The 13273-nt window shown below is 47.6% G+C and overlaps 1 protein-coding gene across 1 annotated transcript in view; it reads right to left on the bottom strand.

Moving 5' to 3' along the window:
* Nucleotides 1-7801: 7801 nt before the first annotated feature.
* Nucleotides 7802-13273, bottom strand: part of Paxip1 (PAX interacting protein 1) — a 48348-nt gene continuing 42876 nt past the window's right edge. Inside the window, exons 17-21 of the mRNA XM_050119917.1 lie at nucleotides 11970-12070; nucleotides 9795-9929; nucleotides 9634-9709; nucleotides 9488-9552; nucleotides 7802-8254 (exon numbers count right to left, since the gene is read on the bottom strand). Of these exons, the coding sequence (XP_049975874.1) occupies nucleotides 8243-8254; nucleotides 9488-9552; nucleotides 9634-9709; nucleotides 9795-9929; nucleotides 11970-12070 (389 nt within the window). The 3' untranslated portion in view covers nucleotides 7802-8242. The remainder of the gene's footprint in view (nucleotides 8255-9487; nucleotides 9553-9633; nucleotides 9710-9794; nucleotides 9930-11969; nucleotides 12071-13273) is intronic.

Genomic DNA, 13273 nt, shown 5'->3' on the forward strand with positions numbered 1-13273 from the left:
TATGGGCCCGAGCCTCCAGTCCTGGGATGGCACAGGGATCATGGCTGGCATCCACCCTGGAGTTTGCTCACTGGTACTAAGCACCTTCCAGGAAAAGGGGGGGGGACCAACATAGGACCAGGGAGATGGCCCTGATGGTGCGAGTTTCGTCCCTGGACTCACATAGTGACCGGAGAGAACAGAGTCCCAAAGGTTATCCTCTGCTTACACATATATGCGTGCATCCCAGATAAGCAAAACACCCACACAGGCTGACCATAGTCCCTCAGGGTCTGGAAGGTTGCAATCTGCTAGGAATCACTGCTTCACCCTCTTGAGTCTCCTGGCTAAACGTTCCAAGAGACCCACCCTAGTGGAATCCCACTGAGAAGGCCAGAGCCCAGTGTCACAGTAGGGACTGAAAGTGCCAGGTGGGTCTCAGCACCATGCCTGAACATCTCTCTATCTCATCTTCATGATGAAATCTGATCGTGCTGTCTGTCTTGGTGGTTGCCCAGGGTAACACAGAGACTCAGCAAGAACCAGTGTCTGAGCATTTGGGAAGCAGGGAAGCTGACGGCAAGAGACGCATCCCGCATCCCAAGAGGCTTCCCACCATTCCAGAGTCAGGAAACTGACTTAGAGTCTGAGTGTCACCTCCTACCTGCACTGGTCATCTGTGCCCTCCTACAGGTCTCCTGAACCAAGTCCCGGGCCAGATTCCCTAGCTCTCCTGCACGACACAGCCCCCACTTCAGATTCTTGATGTCAGGAACCATGAGACCACAAGTACCCAAGAAGCCACTTACCGCATCCTGCCCATTTCCCTCCACAGGCCTGGCCACCATATCCTAGACCTTCTGGAAAGGGGACAACCTGGAAAGGACATTTGCCCAGTTTTCCAACCTATTTTCCTCCCTCCTTCCTTGGACCGTCCCAAGACTCTGGGGCCCCAACCTCCATGCAGACCAGCCAAAGGCTGTCCTGAAATGGGGTGGATAGTCATGGTGTCTCAGGGAGCCTGAGGCTGGATCTCCAAAAGAAAGTCAGAGTCACATAATTCTGCTGACGGCCTATGGCATCTTTATCAGATATTGGAGTCAAGTTCCTCCTTGGCAGATGATAATCAAAAGTTGATGGCTGGGCTGGAGAGAGGGCTCAGTGGATAAGAGCACTCATTGCTCTTGCAGAGGATAGGAGTACAATTCCACAGGCCCACATAGTAGTTGCGGTATTCTGAATGAAAATGCCACCCATAGGTCCATATATTTGCCTCTTAGTCCCCAGTTGAACTGTTTGGGAAGGGACTAGGAGGTGTGGTCTCATTGAAATGGGTGTGCCCCTGGAGGTGAGCTTTGAGGTCTCAAAAGCCCACACCAGTACCATCATCTGTCTCATGTGTCTGTCTGTCTGTCTGTTTCTCTCTCTCTCTCTCTCTCTCTCTCTCTCTCTCTCTCTCTCTCTCTCTCTCTGCCACCCAGCTACTGCCCCAGGGCCATGCCTGTTAGCTTCTCCACATGATAATGGACAAACCCTCCGACACTGTGAGCCCCAGTTAACCGCTTTCTTTTATAGGAGGGGAGGAAACCTCTACTGAGAAAAAAAAATGTCCATAAGATCAGGCGCTAGCAAACATGTAGGAAACTTTCTTAACTGGTGATTTATGTGGGAGGGCCCAGCCCATTGTGGGTGAGGCCACCCCTGGGCTATTGGTCCTGGGTGCTATAAGAAAGCAGGCTGAGTAAACCATGGGGACAAAACCAACAAGCAGCTCTCCTCCATAGTCTCTGCATCGGCACCTGGAATCCTCCACGTCCCTGCCCTCTTCCTTTTTTTTTAAATTTATTTGTTTATTTATTAAAGATTACTGTCTCATCCCCACCGCCGCCTCCCATTTCCCTCCCCCTCCCCCAACCAAGTCCCCCTCCCTCATCAGCCCAAAGAGCAATCAGGGTTCCCTGACCTGTGGGAAGTCCAAGGACCACCCACCTCCATCCAGGTAGACCTGGTGAGCATCCAAACTGCCTAGGCTCCCACAAAGCCAATACGTGCAGTAGGATCAGAAACCCATTGTCATTGTTCTTGAGTTCTCAGTAGTCCTCATTGTCCGCTATGTTCAGCGAGACCAGTTTTAACCCAGGCTTTTTCAGACCCAGGCCAGCTGGCCTTGGTGAGTTCCCGATAGAACATCCCCATTGTCTCAGTGTGTGGGTGAACCCCTCGCGGTCCTGAGTTCCTTGCTCATGCTCTCTCTCCTTCTGCTCCTGATTTGGACCTTGGGATTTCAGTCCGGTGCTCCCCCTACCCTCTTCCTATCCCGACTTCCTTCAGTGAAGGATGCAGAAATGTAAACCAAATATACCCGTTCCTTCCCAGCTTGCCGTTGGCCGTGGTGTTTCAACATAGCAATAACAACCTGTTGGGACGTAAAGGTCTTTTTGCCAACAGGAATGTTAATCATGCAGAGGTTTTCCCGCAAAGGAAGATTATCAGCTTTCTGCCCAGAAGGCTGGGTGTGACCTTTTGCTGTCTGTGGAGACCGACCTCACCCAGAATGCTTATCCCAGACTCTTCCCTCCTGAACCTCTATCCTTAGCTCCACTTAATAGAGCCCGCCCTTAGGGGAAATGGTGCCTGTATGGTCTGGCCTGCTGACCTCTACTCTGTCTTAGTCAGAAACCACACGAGGTTCTCTAGCTGTAGAACCCAAGCTCATGGTCACGTGCACTTTGCAAAGGAGTTTCTATAGTCACACCGTAAGCTTCACTGCGCACCTGGAATGGGAATGACTGTGGCCTGGAAACGCTTTTGCAAATGGTACTGTTTTAAGTATGCTGACAATGATCCGTCTGGCATCCAACTCCGTAAGTCTGATCCGGGCTATGAAGAACTGAGATTTTGTTCCCACCTCTTTAAGGTTTGCTTCCCTGCCTAGACACCTGCAGGGACCTCTCAGTAACCTAAGATCTGGAGTTGGGAGGAGAAAACCAACACTGCCCTCCATCCTGGACACCTGCCATCTTCAGGGAGTGAGTGCCCATTTCAAACCAACGCTGACCATCTAGGCCCCTGGGTGGAGGGGGTTTGTCTGTGACCTGAAGAAGGGAAAGGCTCATGTCTGGGTCCCAGTGACAATGAATTTGGAGGATACTGTCCATCACAGGGAGTCCTGGGTTATCAGATAGACTGAGAGCCCCTCTCTGCTTCATCGCCTACAAAGTGGCTGGCTGTGCCTCTTTGCATCCAAGGAAGGGACCCACCGTGGCCCAGTAGCCTCTGCTACATAGAGGGCCAGGAGACACTGCCTACCGAATGCAGAGAAGCCAGGAGCACACACCTCAGGTTGGCCTGCACAGACAGAGGCAAAGTTCTGAGGGTCTGTGTATGCTGCTGGCAGGCAGTAAGTTTGTCAGGGATGCAGAGCAAGCAGGCTTCTAATTCTGGGCCCAGGAGCTGTCCAGCACAGATACTGGTAAAGTGCTCCGGGTGGTAAATTTGTTCAACCTATCACCCGAGATTGGCCAGCAGGTGGCAGCAAAGGCCACACTCTGACCTGGCTTTCACAGGCCTGTTAGAACAGGGCAAGGATATCTAGTTTCCAGAAGTCCTCTATGGCAGAGCAATGGAGAAGACTATGCTCCCCGCCCGCCTCCTCTCCCACGCGTGTGCGAGCGCACGCACGAACACACACACACACACACACACACACACACACGAAGACACTTTCTTTGCTAAAGCAGGGACCAGAAACCAAGGCTCCTTGGGAATAAGAGATGGGTCCCAGTCAAGCTTTACTGGACAGGATCTGATGTCCAGGGAAGTGCTGCCCTTGGGGGGTACCCCTCCCCTGGGATGCAGCCTGAGACCTGCACTCCTGGCATCTCTATCTCAGGAGGTCAGTGGGAGGCTCGGGTGCCAATCAGTGCTTGGAAATCTGTTCTGAGTTCTGCACTTGAGATCTGCTGAGCCACTACCTGCACCTGCTTCCAGGTTGAAGCCGCGGCAGAAAGCTAAAGAGGCCACAGCTTCACACAGACACAGGGAGTGGGTGTTTTCTTTTATGTCACCAACCAGCTCCCAAATGATGCCACAAAGACAGAGTATTAGTGTTGAGTAACTTAGGTCTGGCTAGCTCTTTCAACTGAAATGAGCCTGTTCCTTCTCATCTCCCTTTTGCTTTGGGGCTAATTACCTTTCTTCTCCACATCTTACAATCACTACTTGTAGTAATAAGTGCGGTGGGGCTGTGTCCCCAACACCCTGGCCGCCTGGCTAGCTTATGCCCGAAATAACAACACACACTGCATTCATTTAAACACTGCTTGGCCCATTTCTATCTAGCCTCTTCTAGGCTAATTCTCGCACCTGGACTAGCCCATTTCTAATAATGTGTGTAAGCACCTCAAGGTGTGCTTACCGGGAAGATTCTAACCTACGTCCATCCTGGGTCGGAGCTTCATCGCGTATGCCCAGAAGAGCGAAGCAGGGCCTCTGCTCCAGAGAGCAGAACTGTCGAGTCTGAGCTCACTTCCTCTTCCTCCCAGCATCCTATTCTGTTTACTCCTCCCACCTATGTTTTAACCTATCAGGGCAAGCAGTTTCTTTATTTAATTAACCAATGACCTTCCTTCATCAACTGCTTCTCTGTCTAGCTAGTTGGTGGCTGCCTGGCTTCCAGTTCCAGGCTAGTCCCTCATTCTCTCCTCCTCCTGCCCTTGTCCCTCCTGTCTCTTGAGCCTAGATTCCTCTTTGTGTTTATTCTTTCTACCTGCTAGCCCTGCCTATCCTTTCTCTGCCAAGTTATTAGCCATTCAGCTTTTTATGAGACCAATCAGGTATCTTAGGCAAGCAAGATGAAACAGATGCAATACATTTTTACATAATTAAACACACATTTTTACCTAGTTAAATGTAGCAAATCTTTGCCTAGTTAAAATGATATTCCACAACAGAGTGCTTTCTGGAACCATAAGACGAGCTGGGTTTTACTAGAAGCCAAGAGGTCAGCCCTCAGCCTAGCAGTGAATGCCTTTAATTCCAGCACTTGGGAGGCTAAGGCAGGAGGATCACAGTTTTGAGGAAACCTGGGCTACATAGTGAGTTCTTGTCTCAAACAAGAAAAAAACAATGTAGAGGTCCACAGCACACAAATGTTGGGACAGTGTGCAAACATTGGATCTTTCCTTACACCATGCGGGTCCCAGAGATGAAATTCAGACTGTCAAGCTTGGGGGCAAGGTCTTATACCTGCTGAGTCTTCTTGCAGTCCTTTTCCTTTGTTTTATTGAGACAGGGTCTCACATGTTCCAGGTTGTGCTGTCGGGCAATGCTCTTGTTCACTGTAAAGGTTTGTCACTAATATTGGTTTAATAAACACTGACTGGCCAGTAGCCAGGCAGGAAGCATAGGCAGGGCAACTAGACTAGAAAGGCAGAGATGCGTTACCAGTCAGAAGCAGAGGAAGCAAGACGAGAACGCTTTACTCTTGGTGTAACTAAGGAGTTTTGAAGAAAATGAGGTGCAAAACTGAAGCTGCTAGTGCCCATGGCACCAGGACACGGGAGCCACTGTAAAGCACAAGGAGTCTGAAAGCATGGGGTGGAGGGACAGAAACCCACAAGAACAGACTGTAGGCTTCCAGCATCAGGACTTAAACACTTATTTTTCATGCAACACAAATCCTGTGAGTAAGTACTTTGTGAAGAGTTGTGCTCACATGGAAGGAACTTGGGGTGGTTAGCTTCTGATGAACAAGGTTACAGTTTCCAGCCAAAATATTTAAAGGAAACATAACATGCAGCTTCTACTGGGAACTTTACTACATAACTGAAGCACTTTCTTAAACTGTCAGATACCTGCTGGCAGTGTGCGAGAACATGTCCTGACATTGCAGACTCCTCTAGAACAAAGGTTTTTTCCTTCCAAATCAAGTGCCCACAGGAGCCACACACGCCACTGCCACCCTTCTGTTCCCAACTGCCATGTAGACAGAAGCAGTTTTAACTTAAGACACAATGAGGCCATCCTGTCATGGTTTGAACACACACACCCTGAACACTGCCACTCACCTTTCATCTCCCACTGGGGGCCAGTGCTGGAAAACACGGACTTCGCAGTGACACGGTACATTCACGGTGACTGTCCACCACCTCCAAATGTAATCAGCTGTATTGTCACTGAGCACTCAAATGTGCCTGGGATAGAAACTGAGGCTTATAGGGCCCATGGGTCTACCCCTGCTCCCAGGGTTCATTTTGAGGACAGTCTCTGACCAGCCAGCCTTTCCTGTTTGTTCCTGTGCTCCCTCAGCCGGCTTGGTGATTTAGCTGTAGGGCATTGTTGACTCCACCTTGGGTGTGGCAGTTTTCCCGCCTGCCTAGGGGGAATTCCTTGTGCAGCAACTAGGTATATAAGGGTTTTCCCAAAGTTGAATAAACAGCATTCGGCTGATCTCCTTTGGAATGACCCAGGTCTCTTGTGTGTCTCCAAGCCCTTGCCCAACTCACATACAGTACAGTGGCACATGAACTGTATCGAGAAGGTAACACAGAACAGGTGATATCAGGAATTACAGATGTTACAAAGCTAATTAAAAATAAACACACTCAATTACCAGAAAATTCTTAACTATATTTTAAACAATGTGGGCAAAATATAAATTCGCTGTTTCACAAGCGAACGTGAACAGTCGGGCCTTGAACTTGTGATCTGTATCTCAGCTTCCCAGTTGCTGGCACTACATGGGCAACACCAGTTCAGCTGAGTATTTAAAAATACTGACGCTATGTAACTGAAACAGTATTCAGGAATACATAGACTACATTATAAAACAAACACTATAAAAATTACTACTGAAATTTCTTAAATCTGCAGGTGGCTCATGTTCAAAACACCTATTCTGACAACAGTAGGAGCCGACACAACTTCCCTTCCTACGAAACACCGCTTTTCTCATCTACTTCATAAGCAGCATTTACCCATCATCTTTTACCCCTCCACCTCGCCCAGGCTTAGGCTTTGTAAGCCAGTTGGCTCTGGGCAGTTCTGGCTTAGGAGTGCTTATTTCTTGGCAGCTTTTGAAGGAGATACTGACAGGTTAATCAAGCCAGTCACACTTCTGTGTTAGTTAAACACCCTGTCCTGCACAGGTGACATATGTGTGACATTCCACCAAGACTGTTGCACCTACATACACCACCTTCTTCCAGGGTCGAGGACACAGGACAGCACATGGCATGTTGGCAAATCAGACTGTCCCTGTGTCCAGTTCTGCTCACCCAGATTCTCACACTCGAAGCTAATTCATAGGAATAAACTCGCCAAATCAAAGACAGTGAGTTTCTCGGGTTGCTTAGACAGACACATGCTTCCGAGCAGATACTCCACGACAGTGTGCGAAGACACCGCCTACCTGTGCAGTGTTCTACCCGAAACTGTCAGTAGGACCGTCTGGGATTGTTCAACACAAGCGTTTCTACAGGTAACTAAGCAAACCACCCCAATGGAAAGACACATCAGGTCACCAAAAAGTCAAGAGATCAAGGTGTTGGAAGGATGGAGGAGCAAGATGGGTTTTTGTTTGTTTAGTTCTTATTTTTTTTGGGAGGGGAGCGTTTCTTTAGTAGGGTATGCTGCAAGGGTGAGGGGCAGATTTGAGGGACTGAGAGATGAGTAGGATTGGGGTACACGCTGTGAAATTCCCAAAGAATCAATAAAGAAACATGTTAAAAAATACCGTGAAACTTCTCAAAATGCTATCCAGTTTGAAGAAAATCATTTAAGTTACGCAAAGAATATGAAATTATAAATAATCACTCAAGTCTAAGTTCAAAAGTACATTTATTTAAATGTGAGCAAGTTATCAATATAAAAGAAAAGTGTAAGAAATAAAAATAATCAAAGTACAAAACATCTCAAATCTTACATCCATAATTTAGACAGCAAAGTCTTTATTTACATAATTTTATTTGTAGATGAAATTTCATACAGTTTTCTGAAAACACATAAAAACCTGGCAAATTAATAATCGAAGACTTAATGTGGGCTCTTAGGCATATAATACAAAACATAATTTATGTTTCCTAGAATAAGATCACACATCTTAACACGATGCAGTCAGTATTACATCTGTCTTCCTGGTAGAGGTCTCTCCCTAAGGCAGAGCTGGAAAACAAGCCCTCTGCAGGGAGGGAGTCCTGGTGCGCACGCTGCCAGCAGCTACCCTTGTGCCCCAGGCTCCAGGCCCACAACACACAAGAGGCCGTCAATTAAATTTATATGTGGCCTTGTTGAGGAAAACAGACTTCATACACAGGGTAGCAGGGTCACAGTAAGTCAGAGCCTTTATGTGACAGGCAGCTCTAGTGAGCACCTCCCACCAAGACAGTTAGTCCATCCCACACTCCAACACTTGGGTCTTATCAACCCCCACCACTGCACACTGCAACACCCGGGTCTTATCAACCCCCACCACTACTGCAGACTGCAACACCTGGGTCTTATCAACCCCCACCACTGCACACTGCAACACCCGGGTCTTATCAATCCCCACCACTGCACACTCCAACACCCGGGTCTTATCAACCCCCACCACTGCACACTGCAACACCCAGGTCTTATCAAACTCCTCCTATTGCACACAACACCCAGGTCTTAAAAACTCCCGTGCACATGCACAGGCTCTCTAGCTGAGATGCTTCAGCACACCTGCCTCCCATCACTGCCCCAGCTCAATGGCTACCCAAAGGGAGGTTCCCACCAGGCACTCATGCTGGCTCCTAGCACTCTTTGTACCCAGTGCCACCCAGCTAAGTCTTCTAGCCCACATTTTACTGAGCTCTCCGAGGCTAAGAGGAAGTGTTTGGTAAATAAACTTAGCTGGTGACACTGTAAAGATGAAGGGCCAGGGATGACACCACTCTGACCTGGATGCAAAACATAAAACATGGGGACAGATCACACACTAAAGCAACCACTCAGCGGGGCATGGTGCCTCACGCCTGTAAACGCATGCCAGTACTCAGCCGAAAACAGGAGGATCAGTGTTGAGTTTGAAGCCAGGCTGGGATACATAGTGCCAGGCCAGCCAGCAACACAGTGAAACCTCTCAAAAATCTCTATCCTTCTCAAACTAATACTGGCGATTGTTTGTTGTGAACCATAAACAGTCTGACACGCTGCACTTCTTGCCTGACAGCCCAAGGAGCCTTAAGCCGACCCCGCCACAGCTGCAACTTACACGATGCTGCTATCAAGCTGTGCAGTGTAGAACACACCTCTCGGACGCTGGCCCCCATCATTTTCTATGGGGCCTATCAAATCCTGGAACACCTACATGAGCCAGACAGGTCCTTAGTTTGTCACCTGCTGACAGAACTCTTAAAAGCACTACAGACTGTACACTACAACAGCAAGAGAAAGGTCTGGTGACAAGAACCATGGTGTCCCTTTTTCAATCTGCAAATGCACCTTCATCCTTGCCTGTCCCCACTATGCGCCTTCGTAAAGGATATGATTCATAGTCCAGTGTCTGTGTGAGCACTCCAGTCAGAACAAACTCTGCATTATGAACATCTGAATGAACAGAACCAAAACCATTAGGACAAAGCTACTGTGAACATGCGCAAGCCACTGCAGAGGCGTGGGGAGCCATACCTATTCCTCTGGCAAAGTACTCTCGACATAAGTGCAGGTCATTCTCACAGGATATTAAAATGATCTCCGACAGACTCTAGAAGGAGAGAGAGCTCATGAGTGAAGGAAAGATGCCCGTGCGTGACAGGGCTGGCTTCTCGGGCGGGGCTCTGCTCCCTTACCTTATTCTGTTTGTGCTCCATGAGCTTCCGGAAGGACGGCTGCTTGGACAACACCTTTCCCCCTGCGCACTCTACGATCGCCTTCATAGTTGCAAGGCTCGGGCAGATGCCAGGGGTGATGTAGAAGTACTTTGTCTAGAAATAAACAGAAGCGTGCTTTTTACATGTTTTTAATTGCACATAACTTCTCATAAATCAGACCCTGAGTCTTGCGTGTGTGTTTTTGCTTTTTGAGGCAGGTTCTCTCTCTATAGACCTGGTTGTCCTGGGACTTTCTTTGTAGACCAGACTGACCTCCACCTCACACAGATCTGCCTGACTCTGTCTCCCAAGTGCTAGAATTTAAAGGCATGGGCCATAATACCCAGTTCTGAGATTCTTAAAAAAATATTTAATTTTCTACAACTATTATTAAGGTTAGATTCCCCACCAGTTCACTACCTCTCCAGACATACACAGAGGGAGTTTTATGGACTATGGCCCATGGTCATCAGTAAAAGTAACCACAATTAGCTGCTTGGGATTGATCTGCAGACATTAATAATAAACTCAGAGTCCAATAATGCACTGCGTGTTGCATCAGGATGGAAATCTAAAGAATTCCCTTGATGTCATGTAGCCAAAAATTTGAATATTCTACTTCTCTCTCTACATGTCTTCCATCCTCTTCTCTTTACTGTATGAGTCTGAATCTGTGCCTGTCTGAAGGCTATCTTGTGAACCTGCCCTGCCCCTTGGTCTGTTTCTGTCATTCACAAAGGTTTCCCTTGCCCTTCATTGAACAGCATGGAAATCAACACAGAAGGCACCACCCACTACCAACCAGCAATTCAGAGAACACAGTACTATAGACATGGCTGTTTATAAAGAGTATCCAAATGCTAGACTCAACATTTATGGTGGATATTTGTTAAGATGGCTTTCAGCCTATCTGCTGCTTCCAGCAAAGATTATCAGAACACACATTCAACACAGGCATCATTCTGAGATCAGAGGTTTGGAAGAAATAAGTTAAGTACAGCTATGCATTAGCTTAGGTTGAAAAGGTTGGTTACATGGGAAATCCAAGGCAATTACTTAGATTGGCTGTTACACTGCTATTGCCCACTCTCATGTGTGCTCTCTCTCTCTCGTTTTTCAAGACAGGGTTTCTCTGTGTAACAGCTCTAGCTGTCCTGGAACTCACTTTATAGACCAGGCTGGACTTGAACTCACAGAAATCCACCTGTCCCTGCCTTCTGAGTGCTGGGATTAAAGGCGTGTGTCACCACAGCCTACACTGCTTTCTTAAAGGCAGGTTAAACAAACAGGCTTGGTACACAGCAGGACAGAGTCTTAAGTAACCCCAACGTATATTATTAGCTCTACTGTAAGGTCCAGTAAAAGTTCCATTCTTTTAGAATCTAAGATATTTTTATCATAGTGCCTTGCCACAGCTGTGCCAACTACTACAAGAACCAAAGCTTTCTATGCCAAGGCAGAATGACAGCACGTATTTGCCAACCTGTGTAAAATCCCAAGGTAGCATGGCATTTGGCCACGGCTGTCTGCCCAACAGGGGCTGCTTCGACTACAAACAGAATGGGAAATTATACCGACACTGCTTTCCTAGGTTTATCACAAAACCCTCACACAAACAGGTAAACAATTTGAAAACTCAACCCCTTGGAGGTAAAATTGAATCATTCCTAAGATTTGGAAGATCATTCAAAGATCAAATACTTTTTACTGACTACTTATTCTTTGATACAAAAATTACTTCCCAACTGTCCCAAGTCTCTTATCTGGCAAATATTTAAAATATTGACTTCTAACCAGTTCAGTTATTCATCAATACTCTTGAATCCCTTCTCTGACAGATGTACTCATTAGGTTATTGTAGCAATTTCTTCATCAGAGCAAAGAGTGATTCCGACAGCCAAGTGTGGTGGCACACAGCTTTAATCCCAGCACTCAGGAGAAGAGAGACAAGAGGATCTCTGTGAGTTGATGGCCAGCCTGGTCTACATAGCAAGTTTCAGCCCAGTCTGGTCTAGAGGGAGACTCCATCAATTTGCCAAACTCCCTTGCAGAAAGAGTAGCCATGAAGCGGAAAGGACAACTGGGTGATCCCGGCCATCACCTGCGTCACTATCACATCTACTTAGCTCTGTGGGGCTTTCCTTCCCAGCATACCTTAAAGAGGGGAGAAACATGGGCTCTCTTTAAGGATTCTTCTAGACTGAAAGAGAAGAGCACTTCTGCCTCAGCATCTCGCAGGATATAGTTCTGCTCATCTGGAAAACAGAACAGTGTTCAGAACAGTCTGAAAGGCACAGCCCTGTGTAGAGGCAGGTCCATATAAGGCAGTATACACTACCCACAATCACACTCACCCTGCCACTTAGGTATTGTCCTGACTAATTTTATGTCAACTTGACATAGGTTACAGTCCTCTGAGAAAAGGGAACCTCAAATTGCCTGCTGTGGTAGTTGGAATGTAACTGGCCTCTATAAGCTCAAAAGAGTGGCAATATTAGATATAGCCTGTTGGAGGAAGTGTGTCATTGCGGGGAGGGGGAACTTTGAAGTCTCCTTTGTCCAAGGTCCACCCAGTGTGGACACAGACTAATTAGGCTGCTGGTGGATCAAGATGTAGAACTCTGAGCGCCTTCTCCAACGCCATGTCTACCTGCACCTGCCATGTCCCACCATGATGATAATGAAACTGTAAACCACCACAATTAAATGTTTTCCTTTATAAGAGTTGCCACGGTGGCCAGGCGATGGTGTCGCATGCCTTTAATCCCAGCACTCGGGAAGCAGAGACAGGTGGATCTCTGTGAGTTCGAGGCCAGCCTGGTCCACAAAAGCTAGTTCCAGGACAGGCTCCCAAAGCTACAGAGAAACCCTGTCTCAAAAAACAAAGTTGCCATGGTCATGTGTCTTCACAGCAATAGAAACTCTAACTAAGACGTAAGATCAAACAATATGAAAGACTGTAGGACATTTTCTTTATTAGTGTTTGAGGAGGGAGGGCTCAGTGCATTTCGAGTAGTTCACCCTGGACTGGTGGCCCTGGGTACTAGAAAAGAACAGGCTAAGAAAGTCATGTGGACCATCCCCCTAAGTAGCACTCCTCCACGACCTCTGCATCAGCTCCTGCCCCAGGTTCCACCCTGCTTTGGTTCCTGTCCTGGCTTCCTTGCATGCTGAACTGTGATAGGGTCATGGTATTTCACCACAGCAATAGTAACCGTAACTAAGACAGATGTTTCTGTCTCACTCACCTCCCTTGGCAGCAGCAGGACTACAAGAGTAGGTAAGAGTTCTACCACAGAGCTACACTGCGGCCCCCAGGGTAACTAATAGGAAGCTTCCTATTGGAGCTTCCACAGCTCATCAACAGGCCCCAATGAAAGAATGTTGTTGTTCTTCCTGTTGACAGCTAGGTGTTCTTGTCTGAGACTTTACGGTGCAGTAGGAACTGCATTTTATAG

The sequence above is a fragment of the Alexandromys fortis genome, unplaced genomic scaffold (assembly GCF_014885135.2).
Source record: "Alexandromys fortis isolate MF-2015 unplaced genomic scaffold, M_Fortis_MF-2015_v1.1 scaffold_177, whole genome shotgun sequence".
In the NCBI taxonomy this organism is placed as follows: Eukaryota; Metazoa; Chordata; class Mammalia; order Rodentia; family Cricetidae; genus Alexandromys; species Alexandromys fortis.